Here is a 19,219-nt window from a genome sequence, read left to right on the forward strand (position 1 = left end):
CAAAGTAACTTGTACTCTAAAAAGTCTTATAAGGCCAAGCGCGGTGGCTCACGCCTATAATCCCAGCACTTTGGGAGGCCAGGGCAGGTGGATCACCCGAGGTTAGGAGTTTGAGACCAGCCTGGCCAACCTGGTGAAACCCTATCTCTACTAAAAATACAAAAATATTAGCCAGGCGTGGTGGCAGGCGCCTGTAGTCCCAGCTACTCAGGAGGCTGAGGCAGGAGAATGGAGTGAACCAGGGAGGCGGAGGTTGCAGTGAGCCAAGATTGCGCCACTGCACTCCAGCCTGGGTGACAGAGTGAGATTTTGTCTCAAAAAAAAAAAAAAAAAAAAAAAAATCCTATAATCTGCCACTTTGTTAAAACACCCTCTAGCACATGGTTGTCCAAGAGAATTTTGTTTGATGATGGAAAGTTCTGTATCAGTGAAGGCTGGTAAATACTTGAAATATGGCTAGTGCAACTGAGGAATTGATTTTTACATTAATTAAATTTAAATTAATCTAAATAGCCACCTGTGGTTGGTGGCTACCATATTGGACAGTGCATATCTAGATTCTGAGGAATATCAACACTCATTGATACCACCAAACCTACCAGTTTCCCAGCATCCATAGTTGCCTTCAGCTTTTTTCCTAGCTCTGAGCCAGAAGCCACCATGGCCCTCAGCATGTCCCCAGTAGCCAAATGGCAGACACAGAAGTTTTCAGCCAATCTGGGTGCCTACGGAGAGGAAGACAAAAACCAAGATTCAGTTACATTACAGGCTGTGGAGTCAGACTACCTAGGTGTGAACCTGGCCCTGCAACTTACTGGCTATGTAAACTTGGGCAAATGTCTACTTCCTTACCTGTAATGGGGATAAAAGCACCTTATGTTACATTCTAACATACAATGATTATAGGGTTATGGTAAGAATTACATGAAATAATATATGTAAAGCACTTGAAACAGTACAACTAGCACACAGGAAGCAGTCATAAATATTAGCTATTATCACTATTTCCACTCAACACACTAGTGACAAGTAAGTTTCAGTTTCCCCATTATAAATGGGAAGACGTCCGGGCGCGGTGGCTCAAGCCTGTAATCCCAGCACTTTGGGAGGCCGAGACGGGCGGATCACGAGGTCAGGAGATCGAGACCATCCTGGCGAACACGGTGAAATCCCGTCTCTACTAAAAAATACAAAAACTAGCCGGGCGAGGTGGCGGGCGCCTGTAGTCCCAGCTACTTGGGAGGCTGAGGCAGGAGAATGGCGTAAACCCGGGAGGCGGAGCTTGCAGTGAGCTGAGATCCGGCCACTGCACTCCAGCCTGGGCGACAGAGCGAGACTCCGCCTCAAAAAAAATAAATAAATAAAAATAAATGGGAAGACTTGCCAGGCATGGTGGCTCACGCCTATAACCCCAGCACTGGGAGGCTGAGGTGCGTGGATCACGAGGTCAGAAGTTCGAGACCAGCCTGACCAACGTGGTGAAACCCCGTCTCTACTAAAAATACACAAATTAGCTGGGTGTGGTGGCGTGTGTCTGGAATTACAGCTACTCAGGAGGCTGGTAGGAGAATTATTTGAATCCGGGGGGCAGAGGTTGCAGTGAGCCGAGATTGCACCATTGCACTCCAGCTCCAGCCTGCCGACAGTGAGATTCCGTCTCAAGGCAAAAAAAAAAAAGGGCAGGGGGGTTGGCGCTGTGGCTCACGCCTGTAATCCCAGCACTTTGGGAGGCCAAGGCAGGTGGATCACCTGAGGTCGGGAGTTCAAGACCAGACTGGCCAAGATGGTGAAACCCCGTCTCTACTAAAAATACAAAAGTAGCCAGGCGCAGTGGCAGGCGCCTGTAATCCCAGCTACTTGGGAGGCTGAGGCAGGAGAATCGGTTGAACCTGGGCGGCAGAGGTTGCAGTGAGGCAATATTGCGCCACTGCACTCCAGCCTGGGTGACAGAGTGAGACTCCATCTAAAAAAAAAAAAAAAAAAAAAAGGAAGAATAAAAATAGTACCAACACTTCAAATGGTTGTTGTGAGGTTTAAATGAGATCATGTATATAATGTACTCGGCACATATAATGTACTCAGCACATAACGTGCTGAATAAACATTTGCAAAGGGATGAATGTGTAACTGCCATGTACTACAGTTACTGGGTCAGGGAGGCAACTAGGAGCTGTTTGCCCCCAGGCAGAACTGGGTTTTCCCCCTTCCCTGTCACTAAGTAGCTGTATTATCTTGGCCACCTCACTTTTCAGTTTCCTTATCTGTTTAAAATGAAGGCAAAAAAGACTCCATCTCAGAAGGTAGCTGTGAGGATTAGCTGAGATATATACAAAGAGTACTTGGCATATAATAAGCACTTACATACTAGTTTTAGGAGGCATTTTAGCATTTTGGTCCAGAGTATAGGCTTGAGAGTTAAACTGCCTGGTTTTCAGACTCCACGTCCACTAACCATTACGTAAAATTGACTTAAGAAGTCACTTCACCTTTCTAAGTTTCAAATTTCCTCTAAGTAAAATGGAGATGGTAATAGTATCTATATCACTGGGTTGATGAGATTATATAGAATTCAGTATTTGCAGGCCCTGGCACATAGTAAGCACTCAGTGGGCACTGGCTGTTACCATAACCCCTGTCCTAATCCTACATTCATTCATACAGAAAGAAAACATTTACTAATGCCTTTTCCAAGAACCCTGTTAGGAGCCTGGGAAACAGATGAATAAAAGGCATAGACTATGTTCTTAAAGAGATTATATTTGGTGAACTATATATGAGAATGCAGAATTAGAACAGGGAGAGACCCTAGACAGCTCATCACTGGCTTTGCAGTGGGAAAAAAAGAATGCAGAATTCACAAGGAATAAAATCCGTTCAAGGAGCTCAATCTTAGCTTTTTCCATTCAATTGTTTTATAAACTAAGTAGGTTTAGATCCTGATTCAAACAAATCAGTTCACTGGGAGTTTTCTTTTCTTTTCTTTTGAGACAGTTTCACTCTATCACCCAGGCTGGAGTGCAGTGGCACGATCATGGCTCACTGCAGCCACAAACTCCCTGGGCTCAGGTGATTCTCCTGCCTCAGCCTCCCAGTAGCTGGGATTGCAGGCACATGCCACATGCCTGCTAATTTTTATATAATTGGGAGTTTTCTTAGGTGCATGCTTAGGTGCACACAATAAAAGGTACATAGATAGAGTTGGTTTCTGATTCACGGACTGATTCAGTAAAAGCAAAGAAATGATTTCGTAGTAAAATGGAATCTAGAGAGAAGGCATTAAAAACTGTGTACTTTGGGTCGGGCGTGGTGGCTCATGCCTGTAATCCCAGCACTTTGGGAGGCCAACACGGGCGGATCACCTGAGGTCAGGAGTTCGAGACTAGCCTGGCCAACATGGTGAAATCCCATCTCTATTAAAAATACAAAAATCAGCTGGGCATCCTGGCATGTGCCTGTAATCCCAGCTACTTGGGAGGCTGAGGCAGGAGAACTGCTTACACCCTGGAGGTGGAGGTTGCAGTGAGCTGAGATCCAGCCTGGGTGAAGAAGCAAGACTATGTCTCAAAAAAACAACAAAAAAACCCAAAACAACACCAAAATTCTGTACTTTGCAAAACTAGTGAATGTCAGGAGCCCTGACAATGAAAACCCAGGCTGGCACTGTGGCCATATATCCAGAGAGTGCTTTCTGCCAATCCTTCTCATTGCTGTTGAAATTAACCTGGGTAAACAATTTGGAGGTCAGGCTTGCTCAAGTGGAAAGACTGCCCAAAACACGAGAGAAGAGCTGTGAGCACAGAACTTGTTCTATTTTTGTCACTCCCAAACTGCAGGACTCATGCACTGTTCCAGGTGATTGGATTCTACAGCTGGATGAAAGAACACACACCAATAGGGAAGAAAACTAATTCCTGGCTGGGCACAGTGGCTCACGCCTGTAATCCCAGCACTTTGGGAGGCTGAGGCAGGTGGATCACCTGAGGTCGGGAGTTCAAGACCAGCCTGGCCAAGATGGTGAAACCCCGTCTCTACTAAAAATACAAAAATTAGCCGAGTGTGGTGGTGGGCACTTGTAATCCCAGCTACTCAGGAGGCCGTGGCAGAGAATTGCTTGAACCCATGAAATGGAGGTTGCAGTGAGTTGAGATCATGCTACTGTACTCCAGCCTGGGTGACAGAGTGAGACTCCGTCTCAAAAAAAGAAAAGAAAAGAAAACTAATTCTTTCATTTCCTGCTTGCTGCCTGGGAGTCAATGTGGTAGGCTGTAAAGAGCATGTATGGGTTTCGAAGTCAGACAGATATTTATACTTGATTCCTAGCTAAGGCACTCAGTAGCTGTGTGATCTTGGGCTCAGTACTTAACTTCTCAGAGTGTCAGTTTCCTCATCAGTTGAATGGGGATAATGACTACTTCACAGGGTTTTTATGAGGATAAATGAAATAAAGTACCAAAAACATCAGACATGCAGTAGGCATTCAATAAATAAAAGGCTCCCTTCCATGGTCTTTCTTCTTTGCATTACTCTTTATTTACAGATTGCAGAAACTTAATGAAATAACTTTATTATAGTGTCCTCACACTTTAAACTTATGCTTTAGAGCAGCCATTCACAGATTCTAAATCACTGGAGGAATGCTGTTAAAATGCAGATTCCGGCCAGGCACAGTGGCTCACGCCTGTAATCCCAGCACTCTGGGAGGCTGAAGCAGTCGGATCATCTGAGGTTGGGAGTTTAAGATCAGCATGACCAACATGGAGAAATCCCGTCTCTACTAAAAATACAAAATTAGCAGGGCGTGGTGGCACATTCCTGTAATCCCAGTTACTAGGGAGGCTGAGGCAGAACTGCTTGAACCCGGGAGGCGGAGGTTGTGGTGAGCTGAGATTGAGATCGGGTCATTGCACTCCAGCCTGGGCAACAAAAGTGAAACTCGTCTTAAAAAAAAAAAAAAAAAATGCAGACTCTGGTTCAATAGGGTACAGCCTAAGTACCTGCATTTTAAGCAAACTTCCCAGCTTGGATGAGTGGCTAGGCTCTAAACTACACTTTGAAGAGTAGGGGTCTGAAGTTCACACTCAGTCACAGTCTGTTGCTGTGAGTCAAAGACTGTTGCTGAGCCCAAGAAACAGGTTCAGCACCTCTATGAAAACTCTGTGTGGGGTGGAGGACTCTGGGGTAATTGATGGGAATACTAAAACCACTAGAGAGAAAGCATGGTGGGCTGAGTGGTTCTCAAATTTCAATGTATTATCAATCATCTGGGGCATTTGCTAGGCCCACCTTTAAAGTTTATGATTGAGTGGCTCTCAAGCAGCACCTCAGGTTCTGATGCATATACAGTTTATGAAGCCCTGATGTAGTGGCAGAGACTGAGTTTTGTAGTGGTACAGATCTGGGTTAGGAAATGGGCTCTACCGTTTATTCACTGTGTCGTCCTGAACAAATTACATTACCTTTCCTAAGGTCTCGTTTTCTTTATCCATAGAACAGAAAACAGTGTCTATCTGCAGAACTGTTGAGGGGATTTAATAAGATTATATAAGCAAAAACATCCAGCATAGGCCTGACAATTAGGAAATAAAGAAAAACTATCAGTCCTAGAGATTTGGTTTAATCCCAAATTCACCTGTCTTCTCACCTTGCAACCATCATCTTTTCCTTAGGTTTTTTTTTTTTTTTTTGAGACGGAGTCTTGCTGTCGCCCAGGCTGGAGTGAAGTGGCCGGATCTCAGCTCACTGCAAGCTCCGCCTCCCGGGTTTACGCCATTCTCCTGCCTCAGCCTCCAGAGTAGCTGGGACTACAGGCGCCCGCCACCTCGCCCGGCTAGTTTCTTAGTATTTTTTAGTAGAGACGGGGTTTCACCGTGTTAGCCAGGATGGTCTCGATCTCCTGACCTCGTGATCCACCCGTCTCGGCCTCCCAAAGTGCTGGGATTACAGGCTTGAGCCACCGCGCCCGGCCCCTTAGGTTTTTTTTTAGAAATGATGTCCTGTTATATTGCCCAGGGTAGAGCACAGTGGCTTCACGAGTGGTAGCCCACTACACATCAGCATGGGATTTTTGGCCTGCTCTTTTTCTGACCTGGGCCGATTCACCTCTCCTTAGGCAACCTAGTGGTCTCCTGCTTCTGGGAGGTCAACATATTGATGGTGAACTTTTTGTTTTTTTTGAGATAGGGTCTCACTCTATTGCCTATTGCCCAGGCTAGAGTGCAATGGCATGTTCATAGTTCACTGTGGCCTCAAACTCCTGGACTCAAGCAATTTTCCTGCGTTAGTCTCCCAGGTAGCTGGGACTACAGGCATGCAGTACCATGCCCGGCTAATTACTGTATTTTTTGTAGAGATGGGGTTTCGTCATGTTGTCCAGGCTGGTCTACAACTCCTGAGCTCAAGCGAGCTAGCTGCCTGCCTCAGCCTCCCAAAGTGCTGGAATTATAGGCGCAAGCCACCGTACCCGGCCTGATGCTGAATTTAGTGCAGATACCTGATCAGCATAGCACACTATAGCCCCAAACTCCTGTGCCCAAGCAATCCTCCCACCACAGCTTCTGGAGTAGTTGGGACTATAGGCGCATACCACTGTGCCTGGCACCATCACCTTTGTGCCTCCAGTCTTTGTCACTCCTGCTGTCAATGTTCCCACACATGCAGCTAGAATCGGAGGATGAACGGGAGACCTTCAGCAAACTGTAGTTCTTGTTCTATCCCTGAATTAACCCAACATTCATCAAAGTCACTCATCTGATATCTTAAAACACTGTTGGATATGCTAACCTACCCCCCAACACATACACATTCCAAAACCTTCAACATCTCTGTGATACAATAGGGGAAGAGCCCAAATATCTTAGCCTGGCACTCAGCTGTCCTCCACAATCAACTTCTAAAACCTGCCAAGCCCTCCCAACTTACTTCCACAAGTGTCCTGTGTTTACGTACTGCACCACTGCAGACAAACTGCTCTTATGCATGGTTCCCAAATACATAGCATAAATGCCTCTCCAAGGACCTCAACTCAAGCTCCTCACTCCACAGGAATGCCCTCTCTGCTCCAATATTGGTCTAAGCCTTTTCTGTAGTACACTTCTGAGTACATTTCTCCCATCGAAAGCCTAACTGGGCTGGAAGCAGTGGCTCACGTCTGTAATCCCAGGACTCTGGGAGGATCATTTGAGGCCAAAAGTTTGAGACCAGTCCAGGCAACACAGTCATACCCCATTTCTACAATTTTCTTTTTAATTAGCTGGGCATGGTGGCAGGAACTTGTAGTCCAGCTACTTAGGAGGCTGAGGTGGGAGGACCGTTTGAGCCCAGGAGTTCGAGGCTTCAGTGAACTATGACCGTGCCATTGCACTCCAGCCTGAGTGACAGAGTGAGACCCTGTCTCTTAAAACAAAAACACCTCCCCAACTACCCCTTCTCCCGCTGAGGAATCACATTAACATTAGCTAACTTTCAGCATCTGCATGCCAAGCAATTTTCCATGCACTGTTTTACGGTACTTAGTATGCATAATACATAACAAACCCATGAGGTGGAAACTATTTTTAACTGCATTTTACAGATGAAATTCAAGGACTAAGTTGCCCAAGATCACAGAGCTAGTAAAAGAACTGGCAACAGGCCAGATCACCAAGCCCTAGCTCTTAGCCATGACACTATAAGGCTTTAAGACAAACAACCCACAGAGCCTTAGTGGCTATCCTCCTGGAAGGGAGCACAAGGAGGACTTCAAAGTGCTGGCAATATTCTGTTTCTTGATAACGGGTGTAAGCTACACAAATATGTTCACATTGTAAAATAAATCAAGCTGTTCACTTACGATATTTGCACCTTTTTCTAGGTATCTTACAGCTTAAGTTTTTTGTTTTTTGTTTTTTTATCCCAGAAACCTGTGTTTGCATTTCAGCTGTCTCTTAACTTATTGGAGAAATCATTACCAGCCTCACTGGGTGAATAGGAGGATGAACGGGAGACCTTCAGCAAATTGTAGTTCTTGTTCTATTCCTGAACTAACCCAACATTCATCAAAGTCACTCATCTGATGCTTCCCACCCGGCACCCTGCACTTGTATGTATTTTTCCATTCATATTCATTTCTGCCTCTGCATCTAGATTACACAGCAACAATGTAAAATAATGACTACTCAAGAGTCAGATAGACATGAGTTCAAATCCTACCTTTGCTACTTACTACATGTGTGTCCTGGGGCAAGATACAGCCTCTGAGCCTCAGTTTCTCTGTCAGTAAAAAGGATCTCTCTCCTAGTGTTATAGGATTAAATGAGATGATGCATGTCGAATCTTTTTTTTTTTTTTTTTTTGAGACGGAGTCTTGCTCTGTCGCCCAGGCTGGAGTGCAGTGGCCAGATCTCAGCTCACTGCAAGCTCCGCCTCCCGGGTTTACGCCATTCTCCTGCCTCAGCCTCCCGAGTAGCTGGGACTACAGGCGCCCGCCACCTTGCCCGGCTAGTTTTTTGTATTTTTTAGTAGACACGGGGTTTCACCGGGTTAGCCAGGATGGTCTCAATCTCCTGATCTCGTGATCCGCCCGTCTCGGCCTCCCAAAGTACTGGGATTACAGGCTTGAGCCACCGCGCCCAGCATGCATGTCGAATCTTTAGATTGGGGGCCTGTCACATAACTGAGCAATGGGTGACTATGTTGAAATTATTACACCCTCCTGACATGCATAGGGTAGGAGAAAAATCTAACCTGGGGCAGTAGATAGCAGCAGAAAGAGCAGGAGCTTTGGAGTCATTCAGATGCAAGCTCTGTAAATTACTTGCTATGTAGCCTAGAGAACAAGCCATTCAAACTTCAGTTTCTCCAACTGTAAAAGGGGAAATAAGAGTGTGGGTCTCAGAGTTGTTGCGAGTACCACTGCAATGACATAACGGATGCGTGTGACCCATAAGACTGCCTAAGCGTGCCTGGCCTCGAAGAATTGGGCATAAGTATGACACACGGAAGAAATGAGGAGGTGCTGGCAAAAAAAAAAAAAAACAAGAAACATACCTTTGGTTTTGACCACACCGAAGGAACATCCAACCCCAAAAGGGAGGCAAGGAAATAAAGTTATTTAAATAAAACAACAAACCTAGGTATTATAGATGTTTTAAAACATTACATTGATGCATAAGTGGGTAATTTTGAAATATTTAACCACTTTAGTTAAAAGTGAGGAGTTTTAAAAGGAAACTATTTCAGCCATGCAACATAAAGCATATAAAATACTGAGTTACGCAGGTATAACAAAGTATAGCAAGAAGAAAACAAACATTACTGAGCAGGCACTAGGCACCAACCCCAGGTTAGGGATTTTTCATGTAAGATTGCAAACATCTGCCAATGGGAGCCAAGCAGGCAATGCAACTGTATGAAGTGAGTCAAATGTAAGCAACAGGCAGTGAAGAGGACCGTGCAGGGGACAGGAAGACACACAGACCATCCAAAGCAGCAGTGCCACACAACTGCAAGTGACTGCTGCCACACTGGAATGGAGGCATCACTGCCAGGTCTTCTGGTTTCTCAAGAGAAACTGGAGCTCTGGATTTTTAAGAGAAATTGCATAACTAAAAACGCTCTGTGGTCAACTTACTATTTTGAAAGCTGACAAAGAGAATATATCAAGCATTTATCCTGACTTTTCTATACCAACCACATCACAGGGTAACCAAACAGTAGATGAGGGGAAGTTTCTGTTTATAGAAATATTTCAGCTAATAAATGATGAGGGAACAATAAAATTAGAATACCACCATTTCACCATCCATAATGAATTACTGAACCTAGACACTGAACAGCATGACTATAAACACCACAGAGACAAGCAAATACCATGTGCCTCCTCAGGGAGAGCACAGCACCCACCACCTGTGAAGTAGTTGGGCCAAAAAATTGAACCTGAATTGAATTAAGTATATAGTAATTAAGTATAAACCACCAATTTACAGGAAATAGAGAGGGCAGAGGAAGATGTTAAGTACACCAGAGAAACACAACTGAAAATTTCCAGACAGTGGTATAATACACCCAGGAAAAATAATCCCATTTCTTTGGCAAAACCATAAGAAAAAAGAGAGAAGGGGAACTTATAAATTAAAAGAAAGGATGGGCACAGTGGCACATGCCTGTAGTCCCCGCTACTTGGGTGGCTGAGGGAGGAGCCCAGTAGTTCATGACCAGCCTGAGCAACATGGCAGAACCATCATCTTTAAAACACTAGAAAAGTTAGCCAGGCATGGTGGCATGCACCTATAATCCCAGCTATTCAGGAAGCTGAGGGGGGAGGATTGAGGCTGCCATGAGCTATGATTGGGCCACTATACTCCAGCTTGGGCAACTGAGCAAGACCTTGTCTGTAAAAAAATAAATAAACAAAAGAAACGTAAAATTATCACATTGGTAACACAAAAGAAAATTTGAATAAAAATTGTTAATTTTTTAAAGGATATTATGCTTATGTTTTAAAAAATTATCTTTTAGCAATACATACTAAAATATTTACAAATGAAATGTTATGATGCCTGGGAGGTGCTTTATAATAATTTGTGAAGGGAGAATGGCTGGAGAAGCAATGACCACCAGTTAATGGTTGGGGCTGGGTAAGGGCTCATTATACCATTCTGTCTTCTTTTGTGTATTCAACATTCTTCATAATAAAAAGTTAAGGTGTATGGAATGTGTCTGCAGGCTACATATTATTGTAGGCTACCATTTGCAACCTCTGATTTACGATCTTTTTTTTTTGAAACAAGGTCTTACTCTGTTGCCCAGGCTGAAGCACAATGGTGAGATCTCAGCTCACTACAACCTCTGCCTCCAAGGCTCAAGTGATCCTCCCACCTCAGCCTCCTGAATATCTGGGACTACAGGCATGCACTACCATGCCTAGCTAATTTTTGCATTTTTTTGTAGAGATGGGGTTTCGCCACATTGCCCAGGCTTGAACTTTTTTTAAAACTCCACAAAAATACATACAACCACCAATATTCCTATTGTTCCAACTCTGGAAAGTGTACAGAGGTTAAATGACTTGTGTAAATCTTATCCTTTCAACTCCCAGCTCTAATCACATCTCCTCTATTTCTAAAAAGCCTTCTCTGACCAACTCTCACCATCATGCACCCTTTTCAATCAACTCATTAATATAATGTCCTTCTAAACTTCCTGATAAATCATGTCTTACACTGAAATACATCCAAGTTGAAGGAGGGGAGGGGAGATGTGTTACTAAGATAAAAGGGAGTCAAAATTTACTGAGTACTTACTATATAACAGGTTGTCATCTAGGTTGTGGGTGCTTGATACACACACACACACACATATATATATATAAAATAATCTTCCAGTATCGTTGTGAATGTTTAGTTGATGAGGGCAAGAACTTTATCAGTCTTGCCCAATGCTTTATCTCCAATGTTAGGTGCTCATGAAATGTTGAATGAGCAAGGTAGGTATTATCCCCATTTTTCAGGTAAGAACACTGAGGCTCAGAAGTTACATAGCTTGCTAGATTATAAAACCCTTGTACCAGTACTATACTAGGACAGGTTGTTCATTCCATAATTACTGAAATTATTAACTTCAATATGAGTTAAGGAAAAAAAATCTCAGGGCACGGTGGCTTGTGCCTATAATCCCTGCACTTTGGGAGGCCAAGGCAGGAAGATCACTTGTGTCCAGGAGTTCAAGACCAGCCTGGGCAACATAGCAAGACCCTGTCTCTATAAAAAATTGTTTAAAAATTAGCTGGGCGTGGTGGCATGTGCCTGTAGTCCCAGGTACCTGGGAGGCTGAGGCGGGAGGATCGCTTGAGCTCACACCACTGCACTCCAACCCGGACAACAGAGGGAGACCCTGTCTCAAAAGAAAAGAAAAGAAAAAAGAAAAGAAAAACAACGAAGCATTTGAGCTACTCTGATTATATCTGATCACTCACAGCAAAAGTCTGCAGAGTCTAAGATTAAACATCCCGAAGCTGCAGATTACCCAATAAATTGAGTGTGGCAGCAACGGGAAAGAGATGTCAACAATGCTGAGGATAAAGGATAAAGGGATCAGGTACAGGTAAGCTCCAAAGAAGAATCATCTCAGTCTGTGGAGAGAAAAGAAAATTGTCTTTTCTGACCTAGTGCCCAGGTCACAGGAATGAATGAAGTGTTCCAGAACTTCTTTCCTTAACACCCACATTAATCTGTGACATTCATCCGCTTCCACTAACCCAAGAGACAAGTAATGTGCCACAGGGGGTACCAAGAATGAGTAAGATGGTCTGTTTGCCAAGATTTTTAAAACTTGGCAAGTGCTAGGAGGAGAAAAGCGGGCATAGGGCAGTCCCCAGATTCCCTTTCATTTGGGAGCTGACTTCCCTCTTTAGAGCCTAACAACAGGTAAGAGACAGAGGCTTAGGGCCCCAGGGGCAATGCCAGACCCCCAAGCAAGAAGGGGACATCCATAATCCAACCTATGGGCTTCCAAATCCTAAATGAGATCATCAATCCCAACCCTAACCTATGGCCCCATTATGTCCCAGATCTAGAAGCGGCCCAGATGCCAAGTGAGGCCCCTGTGCCTGCTAGGGCAGACGGTAACTTTAGACTCTAACTCCATGGCTCCTAAGGTCTCAGGCTCATGAAACTCATTTCACTAACTTGGGAAAGCCACCTGACCTTTCTGGGCCTGTTTTTTAACCCGTTGATTGATAAAGTTAAAATTTCAAGTTCCCTATAAACAACAACAACAACAAACAACAAAATTTTTTTAAAAAGGAAAAAAAAAATTAAAAACCAAAGGGAAGGAAGATATAAACAAACAAAAATAATAAAATAAAAAATAAAAAAAATTCAAGTTCCTTCTCATCTAAAATCATTTGAGTCATCCCAAACTGCTTAGCCTCAGTAGCCTCAGGTCCTAACTCCAAGCCAGGTCCCACGAGCACTCCCACCCTTATTGTGGACACTACTCAAAGTGCGACTCATGGCTCTCCAGGCTATAAACCAGTTCTACACACTAACCTACAACTTTCAAACAGGGAGAGCTTTAGGTTTCCTCCCATCTCAATTCAACTGGCTCACACAGCACAGGTCAGCTCTCCGCTCCACGTGTTGGAGATGCTCCTCCTTCCCTCCCCCTAAGTCATAAATCATTATCAAAATCTCCCGACCTCCAGTGCCTGGAATGTAACCCTGATTCTGGACAATTCACCTCCAACTCGCAGAGAACCTGGGCCATAAAGCTAATTGCCTCCATTCAGCCTGTAATCTAGATGCCTCGGCCCAGGGCTCGCTCTACCCCTCAAACCTTTCCAGTCTCCAGCCCCTTAGTGGAACTAATTGGCCCTTAGATTCCCTAACACAACACTTCAACACTGAATCCCTCGACCACTCCAATCCTAACTCAGACTGCCCCGACCTCCAATTTGGACCCTCCCCGAAATGCCTCACCAGAACCGAGACCCCGGCCACCGTTCCCCGCAGGCCTCAGTGCCCGGCCCGCTCCGGGCAGGTCCAGGGCTTCTGGATCTCCGGCCGCCTTGACCTTGGAGTTGGGCAGGCTCCGCCGCCAAGCCCATTCCTGCCGCTCACCTGGGTGCCTTTACCGGCCCCGGGAGGCCCCAGCAGCACAGCCCGGATGCCTTTAGGATACTCGGGTTCTGCCGCTGGCACGCTGGGAGCCATGTCCGCCGAAGTCTCACTGCTACCAGCTCGCACACCTCACAAGTCCAGTGCTTCCCAGGCCAACGCACGCACGCCACGCACGTCCCACTCGCCGCTCACACTGGCCCATCGCCGCGTCCGTCAGCCCGTTCCACCCGCCCCTGGGCACGACGGACACTTCACCTTACCAACTGCACGGCGATACTGAGGAAGTTTCCTTTCGATTGGACAGAATTGGTGCGTGTTAAGGAAGGGGCGGGCCAGCATGGACTGAGGGCGGCGGGTGTGCGGAGTGGGCGGGAAAACGCGAAGGAGGACAGGAGGTCTGGCGGAAAGGTATAGTTCGTCGTTTGACGGTTGATGACACCAGCAACTCCATTGAAATCCTATTAAATTGCGCGTGGTAGTTTAAATGGGTAAAATCACTCTTAGAAGACAAATTGGCAATATGTTTCAAATACTCTTTGGTCCGGCAATTCCACTTCCACGAATTCAATGGATAAAATCAAGGATACGAGTAAAAGATTCGTGTAACAAAGATGTTAATTGCAACACTTAGCCCAAAAGCCCGAGACAAACCATAAAATAAAGGCAATTAAATAAATTACAACACATTTGTATCCTGGAATACCCCTGTTGTATAAGATAATTTTGGCCGGGCGCGGTAGCTTATTGTATAAGATAATTTTGGCCGGGCGCGGTGGCTCAAGCCTGTAATCCCAGCACTTTGGGAGGCCGAGACAGGCGGATCACGAGGTCAGGAGATCGAGACCATCCTGGCGAACACGGTGAAACCCCGTGTATACTAAAAAATACAAAAAAAACTAGCTGGGCGAGGTGGTGGGCGCCGGTAGTCCCAGCTACTCGGGAGGCTGAGGCAGGAGAATGGCGTGAACCCGGGAGGCGGAGCTTGCAGTGAGCTGAGATCCAGCCACTGCACTCCAGCCTGGGCGACAGAGCGAGACTCCGTCTCAAAAAAAAAAAAAGGCCGGGCGCGGTGGCTCAAGCCTGTAATCCCAGCACTTTGGGAGGCCGAGACGGGCCGATCACGAGGTCAGGAGATCGAGACCATCCTGGCTAACACGGTGAAACCCCGTCTCTACTAAAAATACAAAAACTAGCCGGGCGAGGTGGCGGGCGCCTGTAGTCCCAGCTCCTCCGGAGGCTGAGGCAGGAGAATGGCGTAAACCCAGGAGGCGGAGCTTACAGTGAGCTGAGATCTGGCCACTGCACTCCAGCCCGGGCGACAGAGCGAGACTCCGCCTCAAAAAAAAAAAAAAAAAAGATAATTTTATCATGCAGGAAAATGTTCGCCAAGCAAGATACAAAATTGCAGTTACAACAAAATCCCAATTTTGGCCGGATGCGGTGGCTCACGCCTATAATCCCAGCACTTTGGGAGACCGAGGCGAGCGGATCACCTGAGGTCAGAAGTTTGAGACCACCCTGACCAACATGATGAAACCCCATTTCTACTAAAAGTACAAAATTAGCTGGAAGTGGTGGTGCATGCCTGTAATCCCAGCTACTTGGGAGACTGAGGCAGGAGAGCTGCTTGAACCCGGGAAGCGGAGGTTGCAGTGACCCGAGATTGAACCATTATTGCACTCCACTCTGGGCAACAAGAGTGAAACTCCGTCCCTTCTCCAAAAAAAAAAAAAAAAATTCCCTATTTTGTTTGTTACAAGTGGAGACCGTTGTGTAGTGTGATTAGAGGAGTACCTCTGCTTTGTACATTTTAATATATTTTTAAAAGTTCTATAGTACATTCTTAATAAGTTTAAAGTAAGTTTTACCTTTATAATAAGAAAAACGTTAACCTTTTAACGTCAGGAAAAGATAATTTTTCTCAAAAACGATGACCCTCTTGGATATGGAAATAATTCCTACAGCTTTTTGGTGTGTGAAAGTTTCATCCAGCCCCAAGGGCCTCTTTGAACCTTTAGTTAAGAGTGTGTAATGAAACCATTATGCTTCCCCACAGGCTCCTAGCAACTCATTTTCTACATCTTAGTGATGAATTTGCTATCCCTTCAGCTGTGGTCTCTCTTTTTTTTTTTTTTTTTTTGAGTCGGAGCCTCGCTCTGTCGCCCAGGCTGGAGCTCAGTGGCACGATCTCGGCTCACTGCAAGCTCCACCTCCCGGGTTCACCCCATTCTCCTGCCTCAGCCTTCTGAGTAGCTGGGACTACAGGTGCCCGCCACCACGCCTGGCTAATTTTTTTTTGTATTTTTAGTAGAGACGGGGTTTCACCGTGTTAGTCAGGCGGTCTCGATTCTTCTAAAGAAGAAATTTTACCGGCTTCTTCAGACTCTCCCTTCAAGGCAAATTAACCTAATTCCTGGAAAGTTAACAGACCAAGGCATGCCCGCTAGGGAACTTTCACCTTGGAACTTCTACCCTCTGGAGGATTGCTTCGAACTCACACTCACCAAGAGGACATGTTGAAAGCATGTCCACTTGGCACTTTTATAACTTACTTCTGCCCAGGAAGGCAGTAACTCAACTGCCCAGTAGATAAGCCACCAGAGCTAACAGAGACCCCCTCCCCCTGCTCACTTCCTCCCACCACCTTATAAAAGGCCTGCTTTCTGCTGCAAAAGGAAAGTGGTACATTTAAGGCAGGATGCTTTGTGCCTGTTCCCCAAGCTAACTTCAAAATAAATTCATCTTTTTGTCCCAGACCTTGCTCTTTTTAACTGGACTCTGAATGTTGTGCGCAAATAACCTGCTTTTCAGTTACGAAATGATGGTAGCCTCTAAAGTCAGAAAAGGCAAGGAAATGGGTTTTCCCCTAGAGTCTCCAAAGGAACATGACCCTGAAAATATTTTGATTTTAGCCCCATACAACCTATTTTGAACTTCTGACTTCCAAAATTTTAAGGTAGTAAATTTCCGTTTTTATAGACCACCAAGTTTGCAGTAATTGGAAACTAGCAGCCATAGGAAACTAGTACATATTCTTTGGATACAAGCAATAGAAACAGACTCTAGCTACATCAAGCAACACCAAAATTCCCTGAGAGGCTTCAGTTGTACAACCACAGGCGTTGGAAGTGATAGGAGCCAGGGCTGCATTGGGTAACCTAGATACAAGGACTATGTAGGCCAGGTGTGGTGGCTCACGCCTGTAATCCCAGCACTTTGGGAGGCTGAGGTGGGCAGATCACCTGAGGTCAGGAGTTCGAGACGAGCCTGGCCAACATGATGAAACCCTGTCTCTACTAAAAATGCAAAACTTAACTGGCCATGGTGGCGCATGCTTGTAATCCCAGCTACTCAGGAGGCTGAGGCAGGAGAATTGCTTGAACCGGGACCTGGGAGGCGGAGGTTGCAGTGTGCCAAGATTGCGCCATACTCCAGCCTGGGCTACAGAGTGAGACTCTGTCTCAAAAAAAAAAAAAAAAGAAAGAAAAGAAAAGAAAATTCCACACTAACAGGTGGTATGGTGGCTCTCACCTGTAATTCCAGCACTTTGGGAAGCTGAGGTGGGAGAATTGCCTGAGGCCATGAGTTTGAGACCAGCCTGGACAATCTAGTGAGACTTGGTCTCTGCTAATAATAAAATTAGCCAGGCATGATGGTGCACTCCAGTAGTTCCAGCTACTTGGGGGGTTGAGGTGGAAAGATTGCTCGAGCCCAGGAGTTTGAGGCCGCAGCCAGCTATGATTGCGCCACTGTGGTTGAGATGGAAGGATTCTATGAGCCCAGGAGTTCAAGGCTATAGCCAGGTATGATGATGTCACTGCACTCCAGCCTGAGTGACAGAGCAACACCTTGTCTCTGAAAAAAAAAAAAAAAATCCACACCTGACCTCACATGACAGGTCTCAGTCAAAACACAGACATACAACAGTTTTTTCAGCATCTCCAGGTATTATTTTGCTGATGCATTTAATGGTACTGTATTAATGGTATGTATTAATGGTATGTCATTTTTTTACTGTTAAGTGTTTATATGTGAATAAGTGTAAGAAAAATGATGCAGCATATAAATTCTGAGTCATGAATGATGGTGACGCCGAACAACCACAGATTTTCCAGATGGGTATCTAAGTGACACTTTTGTTTTCCCATGATTCAGTATACTCAAACTTGGTTTTGTGCACAGAATTATTTAAAATATTGTATAAAATTACCTTCAGGTTATGTGTATAAGGTCTATGTAAAACATAAATGCATTTATGTTTAGACTTGGGTCCCATCCCCAAGATATCTCATTAAGTATGTGCAAATATTCCAAAATCTGAAAATGATCCAAAATCTGAAATACTGCTGGTCCCAAGCATTTTGCATTAGGGATACTCAACCTGTATCTCATTAGTGAGTATGGGGAGAATAAACTGAGCACAACTCAGCTCTTCCTCCTTTTCTCTCTTTCAAATGTGCCTGCCCTTAAGCAGCACGATTCCTCCATGTTCTATTAATACATTTCCCACAGTCTAGCCCTCACAGAGAGGACTATGATTGGTCAGGCACAGTGGCTCACGCCTGTAATCCCAGCACTTTGGGAGACTGAGGTGGGTGGATCATTTGAGGTCAGGAGTTCAGCCTAGCCAACATGGTGAAACCCCATCTCTACTAAAAATACAAAAATTAGCTGGGTGTGGTGGCGGGCACCTGTAGTCCCAGCTACTTGAGAAGCTGAGGCAGTAGAATCTCTTGAACCAGGGAGGTGGAGGTTACAATGAGCCAAGATTATGCCACTTACACTCCAGCCTGGGTGACAGAGCGAGACTCCGTCTAAAAAAAATAAAAGGCCAGGCACGGTGGCGCACACCTGTAATCCCAGCAGTTTGGGAGGCTGTGGTGGGTGGTTCACCTTAGGTCAGGAGTTCAAGACCAGCCTGGCCAGCATGGTGAACCCCTGTCTCTACTAAAAATACCAAAAATTAGCTGGGCATGGTGGTGGGCACCTATAATTCCAGCTGTTTGGGAGGCTGAGGCAGGAGAATCATTTGAACTCGGGAGGCGGAGGTTGCAGTTAGCTGAGATTGTGCCATTACACTCCAGCCTAACAGTGAAACTCTGCCTAGAAAAAAAAGAAAAAGAAAAAAAAAAAGAAAGAAAAGAGGACTATGACGATTTTTTAGCACTGCCTAGGACCAGGTAGAAAAGTTTAACTTGGGGGTCCAGAATTCATAACCCCACTTTTATCTCAGTAAATGCATGTGTCAAGCAGCTTTGTCAGTAAAAAGGGTGATATTCTGATCTCCCTCTGCCTTACTTCTGTGGTTATCCCCTCAGTCGGGTCTAAACATGGGTGAGACCATCCCAAAACCCAACAAATAATTTCTTATGGATGCTATGATTTGAATGACTCAGTTCCAACCAATTTCTATATCTGTGTCATTCTGCTCAAGACTTTAATTTCTGGCTTGGCTTGGATCTCCTGTTCATCCCTTGGCAATGGTGGAGAGGACCTTAATTGACAGTTCCCTCCAGACTACAGAGAATGGAAGAAGTAGTTTCCCAGAAGCAAATCGTGGTGATTTCCAAAATAAGAGGAAAGAGATACTGAGCAGGCAGAAACAACAGATGTCCTCTGCAGGG

The 19,219-nt window shown here is 45.2% G+C and overlaps 1 protein-coding gene across 6 annotated transcripts in view; it reads right to left on the minus strand.

Moving 5' to 3' along the window:
• AK2 (adenylate kinase 2) overlaps positions 1-13,843 on the minus strand; it is a 29,382-nt gene extending 15,539 nt beyond the window's left edge. For 4 of the 6 annotated variants that reach the window (XR_004060446.1, XM_010354279.2, XM_010354285.2 and 1 more), the window contains exons 1-2: positions 13,596-13,843; positions 600-725 (exon numbers count right to left, since the gene is read on the minus strand). Coding sequence is in view for 5 of the 6 variants with exons in the window: in XM_010354279.2 (XP_010352581.1) it covers positions 600-725; positions 13,596-13,688 (219 nt within the window). In the remaining variant the exon portion in view is untranslated. Of the gene's footprint in view, positions 1-599; positions 726-8,721; positions 8,840-13,595 lie in introns of all 6 variants that reach the window. The other 2 variants (XM_030942705.1, XM_010354301.2) reach the window with 1 other exon arrangement.
• Between the last annotated feature and the right edge of the window lie 5,376 nt (positions 13,844-19,219).

The sequence above is a fragment of the Rhinopithecus roxellana genome, chromosome 12 (genome assembly GCF_007565055.1).
Source record: "Rhinopithecus roxellana isolate Shanxi Qingling chromosome 12, ASM756505v1, whole genome shotgun sequence".
NCBI lineage: Eukaryota > Metazoa > Chordata > Mammalia > Primates > Cercopithecidae > Rhinopithecus > Rhinopithecus roxellana.